The sequence below is a fragment of the Rhincodon typus genome, chromosome 15 (genome assembly GCF_021869965.1).
Source record: "Rhincodon typus isolate 14 chromosome 15, sRhiTyp1.1, whole genome shotgun sequence".
Lineage (NCBI taxonomy): Eukaryota > Metazoa > Chordata > Chondrichthyes > Orectolobiformes > Rhincodontidae > Rhincodon > Rhincodon typus.
The window spans coordinates 35,208,124-35,229,731 of record NC_063346.1 but is presented as its reverse complement, the minus strand read 5'-3'; the positions used below and the strand labels follow the sequence as shown (position 1 = coordinate 35,229,731).

The following is a 21,608-nucleotide window of genomic DNA, read 5'->3' as shown; positions in this document are numbered from 1 at the left end:
ACCACTCCTTTTACAGATTACGAGGGGAAAGGTGAGCTTTTCTGTGTGTTTTGGGGGTAATTATTAGAAGGAAACTTCTAATCCCATCATAGCAGATTGGGGCTTGTGTTTTAGTTTAATTATTAGAGGGGTTTGGCCATTCCCAGTCGTGACAGTAGCAACTTTAGGTCGGGTAGCTAAACATGTTGTTGGAAAATATTAGATAATATAATAAATGATGCATTAACAGTGTATTTAGAAATGCACAATATGATCAAGTAGAGTCAACATAGCTTCATGAAGGGGAAATCATGCCTGACAAATTTACTAGTGTTCTTTGAGGAGATAACAAAATAAAAATAGGTAATGGGGAAAGAGTGGATGTAATATATCTGGACGTTCAGAATGCTTTTGATAAGATACTACAGATTGGGTTACTGAATAAGATAAGACCCCATGGTGTTGAAGGTAATGTAATTGGCATGTATAGAGTTTGACTAACTAGTAGAAGACAGAGATTTGGGATAGGTTGGGGACATTTACAGGATGGCAACTTGTAACAAGGGGAGTGTGGCAGGAATAAGTGTGAGGCCACGATTATTTATGATAAGTGTCAATTACTTGGATGAGGAAAGTGAATGTACTATAGCCAGGTTTGTGGATGATGCAAAGCTAACTAGGAAGGCAAATGGTGAGGATGATACAAACAGCCCACAGAGGGATAATAGACAGGTTCAGTGAGTGGGCAAAAACTTGGCAGATGGAAAATAATATGGGAAAATGGAAGATTATACACATTGACAGGAAGAATAGAGGAGTTGATTATTTTTAAATAGAGAAAGACTGCAGAAAGCTCCACAACAGAAATTTAGGAGTCTGCATCCATGAATCACAAAGAGGTAGCATATAGGTTCAGCAGGTTGTAAGGAAAGAAAATGGAATATTAACTTTTAATTCAAAGGGAATGGAGTATGAAATTATGGAGGGTTTGCTAAAACAATATTAGTCAGGCTACAGCTGGAATATTGTAAACAGTTTTGGGTCCCTTATCTAAGAAAAGATATACTGGCACTAGAGACAGTCCAGAGAAGATTCATTAGGCTAATACAAGCTATGGAGGGACTGTCTTATGAGGAGAGGTTCAGTGGATTGGACCTGCACTCATCGGAATATTGAAAAATGAGAGCAACCTTATTGAAACATAAAAGTATCTTAGAGGATTTGACAGGATAGATGCAGAAGGGTTCTCTTGTGGGAGAATCTAGGACCAGAGGATGTAATCTCAGAAATAAAGCATTGTACATTTAAGACAGAATGACGAGGAATTTCTTCTCTCAGGGGACTGTGAATCTGTGGAATTCTTTATTATAGAGGGCTATTGAAGCTGGGTGATTGAATACACTCAAGCTGGGATAGAAATACTTTAATCAATAAGGAAATCAAAGGTTATGGGGAAAAAAGCTGAAAAGTGGATGTGAGAATTATTAGGTCAGTGATGATCTCATTTAATGGCAGAGCAGACTTGATGGGCTAAATGGTATACTTCTGCTTCTATATCTTATTGTCTTTTAGCCTCAGGAATACTTTAACAGTTTAAAGAAAATTATGCTATGAAATTGTGAAAAATATGGCACTGTGCAACATGGTAAGGTGCTACATGTTGTGAGATGGGGAATGCTAACTGTGTAAGTAAAAACAGCAAGAACTGCAGATGCTGTAAATCAGGAACAAAAACAGAAGTTGCTGGAAAAGTTCAGCAGGTCTGGCAGCATCTGTGAAGAAAAAAATCAGAGTTAGCGTTTCAGGTCCAGTGACCCTTTCCCAGTTCTGAGGAAGGGTCACTGGACCCAAAACGTTAACTCTGATTTTTTTCTTTACAAATGCTAACTGTGTGGCTGGGAAAAGTATTTCATCACGAGACAGCAGGAAGTTCTACTATGTATAACTTGGGAAAATACAATGCTTTGTGGCTAAGGACTAAGGCTGTTTCTTGCCAACTTTGTCTCCCCAGATGATGATTCTGCTATGGTGGTGAACCCAGTACAAAACATTGACCGGAATGGTTCATTTAGCTTTAGATTTACATATAGATTTATTGTCACATGTATGTAAAAATAACATGAAAAATGTTTTTGTGTGTTATACACAAAATGTCACCACACTCCAGTGCCATCTTGAAATACTGAATATAATGCTAGATTTTACTGCAGTAGAGCTCATCTTTCTCTCTTCTTCTTGTTCCTTCTCTACTGCTCCTCCAGTCGCTGCTTGACATTGGCCAGAGTCTCTGAAACGGACTCCTGGGTCTCTGCAAAAGGCTGTGGGGTCTCGGTTAGAAACCCCTCTGGAATGGCAGCCTCTGCCATATTTGCTGTAGAAGAGTACAGTGGGCTGAGTAGGTGTGTATCATTGGACACTGTTTTCTTTGGGCCCTCTCTTTGGTCAGCTGAGATGTCTATTTCTGTTGATCTTTTCCAATGCCCCTGTAATCAGTCCCTAGAGATCATGGCTATCAACAACCGTCTTCCATTTATCAGTGTTAATGTCTACTGTCTTCATACCACATTGCAGGAGTTCTTGCAATAGAAGCATGGAAATCAGGAGGTTATGATCCAGTAGTCAATTCAATTCACCAGAGAGTCTTTGGGTACAGATTGTCATCCATCTGATGTGGCTGAGCCAGATACAATAAGCATGTTTGAGGATATCTGAGTTGGTGACTTTGTCTGACTAAGAGAAACCAATGATATATCTAAGATAGTGAAGGTGGAAACTGTTCAAACTTTTCTCCTGCCTTGCATATGTTATCCAGGTGTCACTTCTACAGTGGTTAGCACTACTGCCTCACAGCACCAGGACCCTGGGTTCGATTCCAGCCTTGGGTGACTGTCTGTGTGGAGTTTGCATGTTCACCCTGTGTCTGTGGGTTTCCTCTCCCAGTGCAAAGATTTGCAGGTTAGGTGGATTGGCTATGCTAAATTGCCCATAGTGTCTACAGTGGAAAATGCAGGGTGGAATGTTGTTTGGAGGGTCAGTGTGGGCTGAATGGCCTGCTTCCATATTGTAGGGATTCTATTCTATGTGCTGAAGGCATTGGCTTAATAGTCTCAAATTATTGTTCTAGAATCAAGTTGCTTCTGTGTTCTATACTATGTCAGTCAGCTTGGGCATGACAGCTACAGCTATTGTAATGTGTGTGCTGCAGCACATGACACATTGCTGGTGGTTGTGAAGCCTAGTTATGTAAAATTATCAACAACCATGACAATGCAGATAAATGGCAGTATGGCAACATCCTGGACCATGATCGTTGTCTTCCCAAGCTTGATAATCAAAACAAACCTTTTTACAGGTGTGAGAGAATCTATTCACTCAATGCTGAAGATGTCCCTCAGCACAGAATGTTAGTGTAGCATTGTCAGTGTAAAGCAACACTTTGAGGTGGTCTTGGCACATCTCTGCCTTGCATCTCAGGCATGCAAGGCAGAACAGCATTCTATCAGTTCTGGTATATAAGTAAACAACCTCTGAAAATGCACCGAAAGCATATAACATCAGCAGAAAGAATAATATGCAAAAAAGGGTGGTGCCAGAATGCAACATTGTTTGATGCTATTGTGGATCTAACAGCATTCTAATGTTGCCTCAGCTGACCTTATCTATAATGTTGTCATGGTAAGAGGAGATTACAATGACAATCTTTGAAGAGCAGCCAATTTTCACCAGTAGCTTAATTAGGTCACCTCAGCTCATATGGTCAATTGCATTAGTGAGATGGATGAAAGCAATATATAGAGGTCTTCTTCATTCATAGCATTTCTCAATGTCAATTGTGGAATTTCAGTTCTAGAACCACATTGGGATTCAAAATAGATGCATTCAGCTAAGATCTACAAACTGATAGGAACTACAGGGGAAAACGCTTTCCTCACAATGCTCAATAGAGAGATGCTTCAATAATTGTTGAAATCACTGAGGTCACTCTTGTTCTTATACTGCATCCCAATTTTTGTATCACGAATATCTTGGAGCACTGCCCCTCCCTCCAGCAGAGACAGAGGAGTAAGTGCTGATGCTGGTTTCTTATATTTGATGAATTTATGTGGTATAGGCAAGCAAATCAATAGCTTTGCTAAGCTCCTTTACTGGGGGTTCAATATTGATCACTTCCATTATGGCATTTGGTATGTGGAGCTTCTAGAGTGAATAGCATTGTTGGCCCTTATGTCCTGAAATGAACATAGAAATGTTGGTGCCATTAAACAGCTACTTTAGTTCTGTTGTCAGGAATGAAAACACAAATAAATCCATAGAAGTGATAGGGAAACAAGGGTCAATTGGGAATGAGGAATTGCAGGAGACTAGTATTAGTTAAAAAAAAATGTACTGGAGAAGTTAGTGGAACTGAAAGCTGTTAAATCCCCAGGACATGATAATCTACTTGTACTAAAGGAGGTGACTATAGAAATAGTTCATGGATTGGATGGCATCTTCCAAAATTCAGTAGATTTTGGAAGAGTCCCAGTAGATTGAAAGTTACAATTTAACCCCATTGTTTAAAAAAGGAGGAAGGGAGAAAACCAGGTATTACAAACCATTTAGCCTAACATCAATAGTTAGAAAAATGTTGAAGTCTATTTAGAAAATACCAACAGAATTATATAAAGTCAACATGAATTTATTAAAGGGAAAAATCTTGAAGAATGTACTGGAGCTTTTGTGGATATACCTAGTAGAATAGATAAAGAAGAACCTATTGTAATAATATATTTGAATTGTCACAAAGCTTTTGATAATGTCCCAAATGGGAGGTTAGTGTGCAAAATCAATGCATTGGTGGTGAGATACCAGCCTGGATTATATAGCAGACAGGAAACAGAAAATAGGGATAGTATGAACTACCGATGCTAGAGTCAGAGATAACGCAGTGTGGAGCTGGAGGAATACAGCAGGGCAGGCAGCATCAGAGGAGCAAAAAAGCTGACGTTTCAGGTTGGGATCCTTCTTCAGAAAAGAAGGATAGTGGATAGTTTGTGGATTTGGAGGCAGTGACAAGTGGGGTTCTAAATAAGAGTCATGGACCCAAAATGTTAAATCTATTTTCTCTCCACAGATGCTACTAGACCTGCTGAGCTTTCCCAGTAATTTCTATTTTTGTCTTGTACACTGGTCACTGAAAAATGCATGCAGGTGCAGCAAGTAGTTTGGAAGGCAAATGTTGTATTGGCGTTCATTGCAAGAAAGTCTGACTGCAGCTGTCCAGGGACTTGGCAACCACACCTGAAGTACTATGATAGTTTTGATCTCCTTCCCTAAAAGTAAAAAAAGTACTTGACATAGTGGGAGGGCAGTGAAGACTTACCAGACCAATTCCAGAAATGGTATATTATATGAGGAGAGACAGGGTGGACTGGGCCTTTATTCACTGCAAATAAAAGCAAAGTACTGCCGATGCTGGAAATCTGAAATCAAAAAAAAAAGTTATATTGAACTCACTGTTCTTATGTTGTGGGAACTAACTTAGGTAATGCCTCATCAGGTACAAAGACTTTGCTGGAAGTAAAAAGCCTATCATTGTCTGTACTGCAGGTTGTGAGAGCAGACAAAATCATAAGTCATCTCTCCAACTGAAATAACTGCACAGGGGCTAGTAACCTGTCATTCCATACTTACATATGCACAGTCAATGGACTCTGACCAGCCAGCTCAAAATCAGTCCCTCAACCAAGGACACCTTCTGAATCTCCTGTTTATATCTGTCAGCCAGGGCTCCCTCATTGGTGCAGGTTAACAACCCCAATCAAGGATCTCCGTCAACAAGATCCACCTGGCCCTGGTTCAAATCACTACACCAACGATTTATTTAAGTTGATGATGACCTCCCCTGCCTTTGTTTTCAATTAGACTGTTTTCTGGTGAAACTGTTGCCTTTTGATTTGATCAAATACATCCTGAGATTTTTGTGTTTTGGAGGACATCTGGGTATTCTGGCCAAGTTATAACATCTAGTCTTTGGTACTTGCAACTTACAGATGTGCTGCACCAAATGATTGAGCATTTTGTTGCTCTGTATCTTAGGGAAATGTTGCACCTTGTGACTACTAATGTGACTGAGGAACGCATTCCACTTTGTGATTGTGCTAGCTTAATACATGCTAATATTGAAATACTAACAATGGTTCAGTTGTGGAACATTTCCCAATTGCATTTAACATCTTCATTAATCTACAGGTATAAGAAAGTGATTGAAGTCTGCAGTCTAGAACAGGACTTGAAAATACTCCCCTTTGGTGATTTTACTGAAGTAAGAAACTATTTTTAAGTGAACAATCAGAAAACAAGTTGGTCATTTGATCAAATATGGTATATGAAAATGTTAATGGATATTTTACTTAAACCAAAGATAGGAGAAAGAGGGATCAACCTGTCCGGTGGGCAGAAACAACGAATTAGCATTGCTCGTGCTGTGTATTCAGACCAAGAAGTTTATCTGTTGGATGATCCCTTATCAGCTGTGGACGCCCATGTTGGGAAGCACATCTTTGAGCAGTGTATCAAAAAAGCACTCCAGAAGAAAACAGTGATTCTGGTCACTCATCAGCTGCAGGTATTGTAATGAAATTTTTACATTTGTCATGGGAGAAGAGAATGAGATTTTGAGTTGAGGGTTTACCATCAAATCTGCAAAAGCTGTGAAAATGTTGGTCACGTTCCGTTAGACTACACCAGAAATGTAACATCACCAACGAAAAAGCAAATATAAAGAGAGAAAGCTCTGGAAACATACTACAGTTCAGGTCAGTGAACTATGTTTCAAGTAAAGGCACTTGTTGTTTCCAGGAAATATTAGACATGAAAGCCATAAAAGAGCAAATAGAACAATGGCTAAGCACAAACAGTAAAGCCAAAACATGCATGGGTGATTCCAATAATCTGTAAATGCGTGTGAACCAACAAAATTTAAAAAGAAAGAAATCATTTTAAAATGAGATAATAGAAGGCACCATGACAAAAATCCAAAAAAAACACATTTGTATGTGAGACAGACAGGGTAAGTAGCTGAAGGATGAAGATGGTAAAAAGGGAAACAGAAAAATTCTGCTTTTAATGGCCTAACAATCTGTTTTAAAAAAAAAGTCAACATCAATGGTACAGAAAACCTCCTGGGTAATGTGTTCCGATGGAAATGAAATCAATTAATTTGACAAAAAATGTGATTTCTTTTAGCTTTTATGCAATCCACTATTGCATTTAATTTGGTTCATGTTTTTGGGACTATTATGCATGCTGTTGCACTTTCTTCAATCACTGCCTATCATCGAAAAGAATCTGATACCACTCAAATAGCCCATGCTCCTTTGTGGATTCTCCTTGCCTCAACCAGCTAATGGACGAGATGGAATTTCACAGGAACATGTGTATACCACACTGTATAACTACCAAACCAACTTATCCAAGGAAGCAGCTGAAAGGCTGAACAAATATACTATGGGTAGGTTCCAATAAAACAATATTTGCCATTTATCGTTCACCTGAGAGTTAGTCCTTGGACTTTGCTATTCCCTCAATTTCACTCGTAACCTTCATGCACCACATAGCCTGCTTTGCATGTTACTTTGAAAATTACAATTGCCATAAATATCTAAATCACTCAGACAATATCAGTCAGATCATGAGGAACAAAAACAGAAGTTGCTAGAAAAGCTCAGCAAGTCTGGCAGCATCTGTGAAGAAAAATCAGAGTTCAAGTTTCAGGTCCAGTGACCTTCCTCAGAACTGATGGTAGCTAGGAAATTATCAGTTTATATGCAGAAGACAGGGTGGGGAAGGGGCTAAGGAGTAAACGATAGGTGGGGATAGAGCCCAAAGAGGGAGAAGAACAGTTGGACAGACAAAGGAGATGATAACAATCTGCCTAGGAGGGTGAATAGCTGTTAATGGAGACTGTTAGTGGCTGACAATAGGCAGTATGTAATGGCAGGCTATGTGATAACAAGGACTGGTGTATGGGGTACGGGGCTAGGACATGGGAGAGTTCAGGCCTCTTAAATTCGATATTGAGTCAAGTGGGCTGCAGGGTCCCCATGTGGAAAATGAGCTGTTGTTCTTCCAACTTGCACTGAGCTTTGCTGGAACACTGCAGCCAGCCTGAGGTGGTGGTGTGGTGTGGTGTGGTGTGTTAAAGTGGCAGGCAACTGGAAGCTCAGACTCTTTTTTGTGGGCAGATCATAGCTGTTCTGTGAAGCACCCAGTCTACACTTTGTTTTCCCAATGTAGAGGAAACCACATTGTGAGCAGCGAATGCAGTAGACTGGATTGTGTGAAGTGCAGGTAAAGTACTGCTTCACCTGGAAGATATGTTTGGGCCCTTGGATACTGAGGAGGGAGGAGGTAAATGGGCAGGTGTAACACCTTTGGCAATTGAAGGGGAAGGTGCTGTGGGGCTGTGGGGTGCAGCGGTGTTGGGAGTGAAGGAAGAGTGGACTAGGGTGGCCTGGAGGGAACGGTCCCTGCGGAAGGCAGACAACAGAGGGGAGGGGAATATGGGTCTGGTGGTAGCATCTTGCTGAAGGTGGCTGAAGATCTTCTGGATGTGGATGTTGGTGAGATGGTGGGTAAGGACAAGGGGAACACTATTGCTGTTGCGGGAGGGAAGCGAGGGGTTGAGGTCGGAAGTACAGGAGATGGGTTGGACCTGGTTGAGGGCCCTGTCAACAATGGGGAATCCTCAGTTGAGGAAGAAGTTGGACATTTTCGAGGCCAGTCTATCCCCAGAAATGTAAACAGAGATGTCGAGGAAGGGAAGGGAAGGGAAGGGAGGAGTTAGAGATAAACCAGGTGAAAGTAAGGGCAGAATGAAAATTGGAAGCGAAAATGATGAACTTTTCCAGTTCTGGATGAGAGAGGGAAGCAGTACGGATGATATAATCGATATATTGGAGAAAAAGCTGGAGGAGGAGGCCAGAATAGGATTGGAACAAGGAACTTTCTGCGTATCCCACAAAGATGCAGGCATAACTGGGGACCATGCGGGTACCCATGCCCACTCCTCTGACCTGAAGAAAATGAGAGGTGTTAAAAAAGAAGCTGTTGAGGGTGAGGACGAGCTCGGCCAAGCAGAGGAGGGTGGTAGCGGGTGGGGATGGTTCAGATCTTTGCTCCAGGAAGAACCAAAGAACCCTCAGACAATCCTAGTGGGGGATGGATGTGTAAAGGGATTGCACATGGCTGGAGCCTGTAAACTGGAAATTTCGAAACTGGCATAAAGCGTCAGAGGAATCATGGATGTACACGGGCAGGGATTGAACCGGGGAGAAAAGACTGAGTCAAGGTAGGAAGAGATGAGTTCTGTGGGGCAGGAGCAGGCTGGAATAATGGGTCTGCCCGGACAGTCCTGTTTGTGGATTTTTGGAAGGAGGTAGAAGCGAGCTGTACAGGGCTGGGGGTTATCACTTGGAAGCAATGGCAGGGGAGATCACCAGATGAAATGTGGTTAGTTACTGTAGTTGATACAATAGCCTGATGTGCCATGATGGGGTCATGGTCCAGGGGAAGATAGGAGGAGGTATCTGAGAGCTGGCAGACTCTGCAATGTAGAAGTCAGTACACCAGACTACAACAGCACCACCCTTATCAGCAGGATTAATTACAAGGTCAGGGTTGGATCTCAGTGCATGTAGTGCAGCCAGTTTGGAGGGAGACAGGTTGGATTGGGTGAGGGAGGTCAGAGAAATTGAGGCAACCAATGTCACGTTGACAGTTCTCAATGAACAGATCAAGTGCAGGTAAAAGGCCAGAGGGAGGGGTCCAGGTGGAAGGAGAGTGTTGGAACTGGGCGAAAGGGTCTGTGGGACAGGGAGAGGACTCTTGTCCAGAGAAATGGGTACACTGGGGAAGATGGCAGAAGAAGAGTTTGACATCATGTCGTGCCCGAAATTTGTTAAGGTGGCAACGCAGAAGGATAGAGCTGAGTCCTTTGCTGAGTACAGAACGTTCAGCTTTGGAGAACAGAAGGTTAGGAGGGATGGTGAATTACCTGACAGGAGGTGGCTTTGGGGGAGGGGATGGAGTCAGAAGGAAGGGGAGGAGAGGAAGGTTCCAGAGGGCCATGGGTATCTTTGAGTTGTTGCATCTTGTGCACCTTGATACTTGAAAGGAAAAGAAAAAAGTTTCTGGTTAGCACTGCAAATGAGCCGGAGAATGAAGTGGAACTGCAGAGTGGTGCAACCCTGAGCCAGAGTGATGCGATGCTGTTGGAGGGGTCAGTCATGCCATGCACAAACAGCCTGATCCAGGAAACTAGGTTGGATTCCCACAAAGTCTGAATGATCCAGCACCTAATTGGTACCACCATAACGGAGATTCCATCTACATAGATAAAATTGACAACTTAAATAGCAGGTAACGGTGACTCCAGTGGGTATGATACAAGGAGTGCAATGATTGAGTAATGATTATAGCTTAAAATTATTTCAACACCAAATGCTTGCTAAATATGCTTATATTGAAAACTACCAACTTTCTCTGTGGACAGCAATACTTTTCCAGAAATGTAAAATGAAGTCACACAAAAAGGATCCTCTTAAATATGGGCAGACTCCAACACTTCCAGCACTAGCAATGAATTCTGTTTTGTCTCTCAGTTCTGAATTGTTCATGCTGCATTTCGGAATATATGAAGCAGCTTCTCTTCATTTGATCACCTGTAATATTATCTGGCATTTATCGAATGCATGCAGGCTTTCATAATGAGGAGCATATAGTGCATAAGCATCAGGATTGTAAGAACTATACTGATATGCACGTCTAATTTTTTCCTGTTATCTTTAGTATTTAGAACACTGTGATGAAATCGTTCTATTAGAGGATGGCAAAATTAAAGAAAAAGGAAAACATGAATTATTGATGAATGAGAATGGACACTATGCCAGTCTGATCAACAATTATCAAATGAACCAACCAAATGTAAGAGTTGCACACTTTCCAATGTACAATACTTTCCTGACCAGTCTTATACCCTGTAAAATTTGAACTTGGTTTCAAAGTCAGTACCCACTTTGTTACAATGATTTGGTTAGCACAGCCATTGCTCAGCTAGTAGCCTTCTTACCTCTAAATTACATAGTTCTGGATTCAAGTGTTATTTCAAGGTTTCAGTGTGAAAATCAAGGCTGACAACGCTGCATGTAGTGTCCTTTGGTTGAGACATTGTGTCGGGACTCATTTACGTGTGTGGGTAGATGTAAATGTCCCACGGCATTATTTCAAAGAACAGTAAGGATGTTATCCTTCATGTCCTGGACAATATTCATCCCTCAATCAAGATTACAAAAACAGATTATTTGGTTATTATTACACTCTTGTCTTTGGGAGTTTGCTGTGCATACATTGGTTGCATGTTACCTACATTACAACAATGAAAATTTCAAAAAAATACTTTATTAGCTGTAAAGAATTTGAGATGTCAGGTGGCTGTGAATGGCACTATATAAATGCAAGTCTTTTTTAATCTTTCATGTAATTTATGACTCAGAAGGTGATACAGCTTTCTATTAAAACATAATTTACATTTGTAAATTAGAAATATTCATGAAAGGGGAATCTTTAATGACATTACAGAAAACAAAATAAGATACAAGCAAAATCGGGAACTTAGAAGTCAGGAAGAGGAAACATCAGCTTCTCTGAGAATTTTATGCTGTTACATTAATATTTAGGTCACTGGAGAAATTCTTGCACTCACAGTGCTTTAATTATTCATCTAGCTTCAAGTGGGATAATTGGGCCTTTGCTGTTTAAGAGTTATGTTGCAGTCATGTCTCATTAATCCAAGTCATATTAATCTGACAACCTCATTTTAAGCAGAACATTATCTTGATAAGGCACACAAACCCTAATTCAGTGAATAACCTTAATTATTCCAACATTAACCTGGCAGTTTTGGAAATGTGAATATCTAAAAGCTAGCTAAAGATCTGATTAAGAATGATTGAGCATTACATAAATAACCATAGTCAAAGATGATCAAATGCTCTATGTAACACAGTTAACTCCTCAGTGCTGTGATCATGATAATATCAACTATAAAATGTATCTGACAGGATTTGAGCAGAGAAAATATAAGCAATGTAGATGCTGCAGAGTTTTCAAGATTGAGGGAGGGATTTTAGTGCATTTTTCCTCTGTTGATCAAATGCATGTGGCAGAATCCATAAAAAGACAGTTAGTGATCGGTGGAGAAAATAGGCTTACTGGACTAAGTTGTCCTTTTCAATAGCATACCTTATTTCAAAAGTAAAGTACTGGAGATATTGGATACTTAAAAATAAAAACAAATGTTAGAATTACTTAGTATGTAGGGCAACATTTGAGAGCCAGCATTTTCATTAAGACTGAAAGCTCATTGACCTGAAGCATTAACCCTTTTTATAACCACAGATACATGCTTACTTTATTTTTGTTTAACCACTTCATCAATATCATTCTCATTTTTCTTAACACTGTATGTTTTTTAAGCTTCTACTCTTCAACTACAGGGTTGATTCACCAATTATGAAGTGGTGTTGACAAAGTGTCTGGTCAGGAAATCAGAGGCCCAAAGCCCTTGATTTCTATCCATTTAAATTTATAAACAGAAAACCAGGGGCTCCACCTCATGGTTTCCTACTCAGAGCTATCAAGAACACTAATCAGCACTTTTCTTTTAATCATCAACTTTTCTTTTGACGTGATTTGTGTTAAAAGTCTTCTATGTTAATTATTTGATTCTTTACTGAAGTTACTCACTGTTTGCTATCGTACTTTCTATCATGATGCCCCGCAGTGTGAATAATATTTTCATTATACTACAGAACATAATCACTTCCTAAATTAATTTTGTGCTTTCTTCTATGTGATAGTATTACTGTATTCATAAAGCATAGGCCTAAGATTTCACTAGACATCAAAACCTTAATTCAATGCCCTTATTCATGATTATTATTTCCAATTAAACATTCACCTTAATTGCCAGAGGAAAGTATTTATTTGCATATGTTATCAATCAGCAAATGAAAAATCATTGAAAATAGTGAGCTAATCATTATCTGACTGTTCCAACAGTAGAGTACAGGCAAGTTAGACACTGCTTTACGTATCAGGAAGAATAAAGTTGTCCACTATTCCAGTAATGAGAACCTTCAGTTATGAGGACAGAGGTTGGGTCAGTTCTCCATGGAGAGAAGATGGCCAAGAGTAGATCTGATAGAAGTTTTTAAAATTATGAGGGGGCTGGATACACTTGATTGGGAAAAACTATTTCAGTCATCAAAGTATTAAAGACAAGAGGACACAGATTTGGAGGGACTTGCAAAAGAAACCAATGTGATGTGAGAAATATGTGTTTTCCCACAATGAATGGTTCAGGTGTGGACTGGACTGCCTGGAATTGTTGTGAAAGCAGGTTTAATTGAGACATTCAAGAAGGAATTTTGGTGATTATTTAAATAGAAGCAACATGCAAGGCCTGGGCAGAAGGCAGGAAAATGGCACTGAGCCATGATGCTCCATTGGAGGGCTTTGCAGAATCAATGGGCCAAATGACCTCATTCAATGACATAATCCTCTGTGACTCTATGATAATGTCAAATGGCTGGGATGCTAATGAGTATTTATGGAATCATAATTAATGCAAAAGAGGTTCTTTGGTTGGGAATGCTGACCTGCTTGAAAGGTTCTGAGAACTTAATACCAACAGTTTAACACACCATCAGGAAACTGTATTTTTGCTTCCTGCCCAATTAAGTACCCCCTCCCTTCTAAAAGCTCTGGGTGGACCTGGAAGATTCTACCTCTTGTAACTACTATAAGCTGTAAATGCATTAATTCTTCACCTTCCTGTTTTAATAGAGTATTAATTTATATATGTTTCCTTCTCAGTACATTTAGTTACAACTTTTTCTAAACATGTTTTGAAAAACTGAAAAATTTCATTAGCTTTTTCTCGTTCCCACCCTTTTAAATGTGTTATTATATTATATTTTATTTAACCTCAAATATAGATTGTGAAAGTAAGCTTTCAACCACAGGTTGAAAGTTAACCTTGCTCCCTCATTTCATCTAATGTGATAAAGATCTTAGTCACACTTGGTTTTTATTAAATATAGAAGCAATGAAAACTAATGAAAGATTCTAAAGTGATACAACATCACAAGTCCGTCCAAAAATGTGCCTTTCCTGAAAACATTTCTACTTACTTACAGCAAATAACCAAAGAGGTCAACTAAACAAAGACAATGATTACAGCAAACATACACGAACCTTAAGTGGCTGTAGTGCACAAATATCATTTACAAATTAAGAGAACATAGCTTAATTCGGGTCACTACTTGGATTTGGATTCATAAGCCTATCTGCAAGCTCAGAACTGGTCAATTCCTGCCATTGAAGTCAGTATGGATTCATCATAACTAAATATTACAGAGATTACTACAGGTAATTAGGCATTCACAAAAGGCCATTAGCAGGTCTCTCTGTTAATGGGAAACAAGTGCATATAAAGCTTGAGGGATACCAATCAGCATTACGCATGGGTCAAGGTCATCCATAAACTACCAGGGATTGAACGCAACACCCTAACATTATCCTTCAACATTTGAGTCATCTAGCTAACTAGCCAAACAATTACTATATTATATCGTAAAAATAAAAACGGAGTGAACTGCGGATGCTGTAAATCAGGAACAAAACCAGAAGTTGCTGGAAAAACTCAGCAGGTCTGGCAGCATCTGTGAAGAAAAAATCAGAGTTAACAGCTCAGGTCCAGTGACCCTTCCTCAGAATTTTTGTTTGTGTATTACATTCTTCTATTTATGGTAAATATACCAATCATAAGATAAGAATTAGTAGAATAATGGGGGTTCTTTATTTAAAGGTAAAATTATACAGTGATCATTGGGAGGCAATGACTCATGTTGCTGCTGTACACTGAATACAGAGTCATGGACTATTATATCTCAACCTGTGTTGAGATGGTAGCGATTGACAGCAGTTTAAGAGATGCCTTCTTAAAGGTACATATATATCATATTACAACACCAACCTCTGCAGAGAGCCCTTTTAGAGTCAACTACATATGTTATTTCGATTTACAGTTCAGTATTTCTTTCATGTTGCATTTAGAGTTCAGAACAGGACAATGTGATGCCACCTAGCTCTGAAACAGAAAACCTGGATGGAATTGCTTCAAGCACAGGATTAAAAGGCTTAGACAATGCTGGTAAGTCTCCTTTAAGAAACGGATTTTACCTAAGATTGTATTATTTGGTATCAGATGTAATCATGGAAACTTTCCACTTTGTTCTGCCATTCATTAAGATCACAGTTTATCTGTACATCAGTTTTATTTATCCCGATCTGTTCCATATCATTTGAATCCTTGCCTTAAAAAACATTACAGTCTTGGAAATTTCAATTGATCCAGTATCTACAGTCCTTTGGAGGAGAGTTTCCCATTACCATTGTGTTTAAAAAATGCTTTTTGATTTCATTCTTAAGTGGTCTTTTTTATAAGTTTAAGGTTTTGCCCTTTTTTTGCACTGTCCAGCAGAGGATATATCTTCTCTCTACCTGATCTGTATGTCATTTTCAAAATTTTAAATAAATCGTGCACCAATCTTCTAAACTCAGGGAAATATATGTCACCTTTGTGTATTCTGATCTCGTAATCTAAAGGTTTAAATCCAATATCATTAATGTCCACTAGCAAAGGAAATCCCCCTTGTTTACCTGGTCTGGCCTACATGTGATTGACTTCAGATCCATTGTAAAATCGTTGTCTTTTATACATCTTCTGAAATGACATAGGAAGCCACTAAGTTGTGCGAAACTGGTCCAGAAAAATCTATAAAGAATGAAGCCAGATGAACCACCTGGCATCAACCTAGGCATTGAAAAAGAGAATGGCAGCTCTGTCAACACAGTGAAATCCTCTGGGTATAGGTACAAATGTTGTGTCAGCTTGTCTCACAGGCTTAATTAAGCAACAGCCTTACATAGCCATTCTCACAGAATTATACCTTACAGACAATATTCCAAAATCACCCTTGACCATCAGCAAGGTGATGGCAGGTGTCATTGACAGTGCGGTCAAGCAGGTACTTTCAGAGCAAGATGCTGCTGACTGATACTCAGTTTGGATTCCACCAGACTCGCTTTAGCCTCTGATCTCATTGCACCCTTGGTCTAAACATGAATAGAAGAACTAAAAAGAGGTAAAGTGAGATTGACTATCTTTGATATCAAGGATGGCATCAAGGACCATGAGCAAAACTGAAGTCAATGAGAATGGAGGGAAAAATCATCACTGGTTGGAATAATATCTAACGGATAGGAAGCTGGGAGTGGTTTTAGTGGCTAACGATCTCAGTCCCTTTACACTGCTGCAGGAGTTCCTCAGGACAGTGTCTTTTCCCAAATATCTTTAGCTTCCCTCCATTATAAGGTCCAAAGTAGGGATTTTCACTGATACCCCACAAGGTATGCCTGGAACGGGGACTCCTTGTGTATCACATTTGATTGATTTGTTTACATTGACACCTAAATCATTTTACGGCTCATCAGCTCTTAGTCTGTCATTATTTAGAAAATATTCAGTTAATGCAAAGTCAAGTACAATTTTCATATAAAATGATTTTTTTTAAACTTTTAGCATTTGATATGACTGATGAGAAGAATGATTCAGCAGATGAAAATGCTGAGAATGTGAAGACAATGAAACAAGATGGAAACCATACGAAAGGTAAAACACTAAAGTATTGTATTAAATTTCTTACACAGGTTGTGTGGCAATTTTGAAATTTTGCTGAGTAAACGTTTCCTTTACGAAAGCCAACACTACTGTTTAACTAGCATACCACTAGGTAGTGCAGTATTATATTTTGTTCCCCAAAATTATTCAAACTGTATTGTGAAACAAATTGCTTATCTGTTTTGCTCAGTTTGATATATTTACTGTTACATTTTATACTTGTTCCTAAAACATCAAAGTATTATTGTTAAAATTACCTAGTTATTCAAGTACTGCATGGAATGTCTGGTGAGAATTTTATCTTCAGGAGGTAGGTGAAAACTTGATTGACAGGCCTGCGGTTGCACTATTGAACATGATGAAGCTGGAGAGACAGCACAGCCACTTCCAACCCACTTTATGCAAAAAAAAGTAAAAAAACGTATTCCAGCTCAGTCAGTCAAGTTAACCCCCAAGCGAAATTTAAATCATTTATTTTGTGAACCTGTCAGAAACAGATGGCTGACCAAGAAATGTTGAATCGACCCACTGATGTAAGGAGATTCGAGTTAAATGAAATGAATACATTTTGATTAAAGCTGTTACTCTCGTGTTTACATCCTGTCTGTAACATAAAGCAGCTTTTCATATCTGGCTCTATAGTCCATTTGAGGCAATTTGAGTAAAATCTGGCATGAAATTCATAGCATTGGAGGGTAGTATTGTAACCCACTGACATCCTCCAGGCTACTCCCATCCCATGAGGGGACAGTGGTGGTGTGGGTAGAGCCCGAATGTAAGGCCATTGCTGCGAGTCACCATCATCAATGAGCCAGATATATGAAATTTGTATATATATGAAATATGTACAAATATAAAAATTAGGATTAAATGAAGGCCATTCAATCCCTCAAGCCTACTCCACTGTTGAGTAAATTCATGGATAATCTGATTGTGACCCCAACTCCCCACATTCCAACATTTTGACTTATCTCCGATAACCTAAATAAACAGCCATTGTTCTGTAAACCCAACCTCTGAAGAGACCTTCTGATGATAACAGTGTGATATCCCCACTTCTCATATCAGACCTCTGTCCTTTCTGGCATCTTGATGTTATTTTGATGGTTTGGTACCAATTTCTAGGTGTTATTAAGTGACTGTAAAATGACCACTAGGAATTATTAGGGAAGACAGTGGTAAAGTGGTATAGTGGTAATGTCATAGGGCTGGTAATTCAGAGCCTCAGGCTAATGTTCTGAGGACATACTAAGAGTTCAAATCCCACCATGGCAGAATGAAATTTGGCATTAAAAGTTAGCTAAATGGTGACCATTCAACAACTGCCAATTGTTGCCTAAATCCATCTGGCTCTCTAAGGGAAGGAAATCAACCATCCTTACTTGCCTACGTGTAATTCCAGACACACTGCAGTGTGGGTCACTCTTAACTGCCCTCTGGGCAATTAATATTGGCCTAGCCAGTTACAACTACCATGAAAACATTTTAAAAGTAAATTGTTCACATTGCTTTACATTATTTCAGGTTTAATCTTTATAGCTGTAAGAGGCTTCATTCTGCCTATCTGCGTTAGAATTAAACCCAAAAGTATGTGGGGGAAATTTCACACATTGCCCAGTCAATAAAAATGACAATTTTCTGGAGACTTTTGAAAATTTTTGATGTTACTCATTTCAGAGTACTACATCAGAATTAACACTTGAATATAATTTGGAAGTTATTTTGGGTACCATGAAAAGTAAACCTCTCTATGTTATCATACAACAGCTACACTGAACTTCAAAGTCATATACCTTGCATAGCACTTATTACTGGAATAATAATTGAATCATGAATTTACTTTTATAGCACAAAAAACGCAACTTACAAAAGAAGAGGAGAACCAATCAGGCTCAGTATCAGGAAAAACTTACCACCATTATATTATGGCAGGGGGAGGTAAGAAAATTCCCAACCCTTTTCAATTATACCCTATCCACGAGACTATCTTCTACTCTAGTTGAGCAGTAACAAGAATGATAGATTTTTTTTTAAGGCTACTACTACCATCATTCCCAAAGACCACCACAGTTTTACTTTACTGCACATAGCTGCTGCTGTTCTCTACACAGACCACACAACCTGGCAAATATGAGCTTCTCAAACATCATGAATATTGTCAGTTTTTGAAGCTAATTATCTAAAATATCAATCTATTCCAATTTGACCACACATGAGCCATAAACAATAGAGCCCAACAGAGTTCACCATGCACTAGTTATTATTACTCACATAATATAAAAGTCACATCATGATTTGTCATGGTGATTTGAATCTTTGCTGAATCAGATGTCTTTAGTCTCATATTACCACAATTTAAACATCCAGCCCACCAGTGAGCCAAATTGTTAAATGATTTTTTCCTGAAATATAATCAGAGAAAGATTCATCATTAGGTGTTTGATAATATGTATTTAAAATTGCCAGTAATTTACCCAGAGCAATGATGGGGAGGCAATGGCCTCGTGATACTATCGCTGGACTGTTAATACAGCGACTCAGATAATGTTCTGAGGACCCAAGTTCAAATCCCACCACAGCAGATAGTGAAATTTGAATTCAATAAATATCTGGAACTAAGAGTCTAATGATGACCATTGTCGATTGTTGGAAAAACCCATCTGGTTCACGAATGTCTTTTAGGGAAGGAAACTGCCATCCTTATCTGGTCTGGCCTACATGTGACTCCAGACCCACAGCAATGTGGTTGTCTCTGAACTGCCCTCTGGGCAATTAGGGATGGGCAATGAATGCTGCCGAGCCAGTGACGCCCTCATCCCATGAATGAATAAAGAAAAAAAAAGCTAATATCTGACTGCAATCTGCTGTTCTCAAAGAATTTTGTATGTACCCATCAATATATTTTCCCAGCAATTATATAACAATGTCAGACCATATCAATCACATAATAATTAATTTTCTGAAGAAGGAATCTGCATCCAAAGTTATTTTGCCTGCACTTTCCAAAATGCTTTCTGACCTATGCAAAGGTAATATTTTCTGCTTTTGTTTCAGAATTCCAGCAACTGCAACATAGACATTTGTATAATAAAAATGTAAACAGTTTGTTTTTGTGTAGACAATGCATTTAGATTAATATTCCTTGTATATTATTCAAATTCTGTATAGCTTTGTGATTTGGTTTCTTGAAATGAATATAAACTTGAGTGGATCTTTTTACTTTACACCCTTAGTTTTCCATTCAGAGCATTCTATCTTGTCAAATCTCAGTTGATTTTCAGCAATAACATGTTCATGTATGATTCATTGACCACATTTATTTTTAAGGGTTGATCCATAGTTTAATATTAATTTAGTTTCTATATTCTTTTTGATGTGAACTTCAGGAGATAGTTAATTGAATTGTTTGTTTTGATTTGTTTTCTAGGATATATATTCTTTCTATTTGTTCTCTTTATGTTCATCCTTATAATCGGCTGTACAACTTTTAGTGGATGGTGGTTAAGTTACTGGATAGAAGAGGGAGCTGGGGTAAGCTTCACCTTATACAACAAATGCAAGTGTTTTCTCTGAAATGAAATGTACACACTATAAATGCGTAAGAGGCTTCCACTTTGTTTCAACAGGATGAGATAGGATTTTATTTTTGGTACTAAAAGAACGATGATTGGGTCAATACCAAAACTCTAAATGTTAAATAATAAGGAGCGATTAAAAATTAAAATTATTTTTCATGTAATTTAGAATATTAGGTGGAATTTTTTTCCTCCAACCTTTCAAGATTTAAGGGGAACAGTTAGACTAGATAGCAAGAAATGATTTCAGCTATTTGGGAAGAACATGTGGATAATAGAACGTAGGGAAGGCTGATAAAAAGGAAACCTGCAGTCAGGTTTTTTTTTTAAATTGTGAAATTGAGTCCACCAGCAAGGAATTTTGCGACACCTTTATAAAACATTGGTTAGATCTCACTGGAAATTGTGATCAGTTCTTGGTCACATACTTTACAGACCATGTCAATGCCTGAGAGAAGATGCAGAAGTGAGTTACCATTTCTAAAGAAGGGTCCTGACCTGAAACGTCAACTTTCCGGCTCCTCTGATGCTGCCTTGCCTGCTGAGCACCTCCAGCTCCACACTGTGTTACCAGACTGCTACCAGGATCAAGAATTTTCAGTTATATGGACAGACGGGAAAGAAATGTTTGTTCTTTTTAGAGCAGACAGGTTTAGATCAGATGATGTCACCTAGAAGGGAGACAACGCTCGGCGAACCAACCAACAACTCCAGCCACAACCCGAGCTACAGATCTTTGCTGGAATTGGATAAAAATTGCTATGGGGAAAGATCAAGAAGTGTTGAACTAATTCAGTATTTTTAATCCATGAACTGACACAGGGACAATTGACCAAATGACCTTCATTTGCCCTGTATCTTTTAATTGTTTTATTTACGATGAGCAGAATGATATAAAAATTTAAAATGTATTTTACTAACTATGCTACAGACCTAAAAAGTATTTCAATATATTCAGCAGCACAAAAGTGTTTCCAAATGATTGAGGAGTAATTATTGCAATTGCATCTGAAGCAGACAATAGTTGTTAATAATGCAAATTGGAGAATAAGTACAAATTATGCAGCAAGCAGCAACCGTGCAGCCAGAGGCAATGGTAATAAAGATTGCTGCCTCTCACTGAATTCACAGGGCACAGTACATAGTGAGGAGAATGTATACCAAAGGGATAGCCCAAAGGCTTCACATCAATAACTAAGTGTTCCAAAATTCTTATTCAGTGGTTGTCAATTATTTGTGTATTTCCATATGCAAAAGCAAAAAAGAAA

General features: G+C 38.8%; 1 protein-coding gene across 1 annotated transcript in view; it reads left to right on the top strand.

The window, feature by feature from the left end:
* Positions 1-21,608, top strand: part of abcc12 (ATP-binding cassette, sub-family C (CFTR/MRP), member 12) — an 89,088-nt gene that overhangs the window by 32,664 nt on the left and 34,816 nt on the right. The window contains exons 13-19 of the mRNA XM_048605985.1: positions 6,211-6,283; positions 6,383-6,586; positions 10,810-10,944; positions 15,139-15,235; positions 16,667-16,756; positions 18,614-18,703; positions 20,193-20,296. Of these exons, the coding sequence (XP_048461942.1) occupies positions 6,211-6,283; positions 6,383-6,586; positions 10,810-10,944; positions 15,139-15,235; positions 16,667-16,756; positions 18,614-18,703; positions 20,193-20,296 (793 nt within the window). The remainder of the gene's footprint in view (positions 1-6,210; positions 6,284-6,382; positions 6,587-10,809; positions 10,945-15,138; positions 15,236-16,666; positions 16,757-18,613; positions 18,704-20,192; positions 20,297-21,608) is intronic.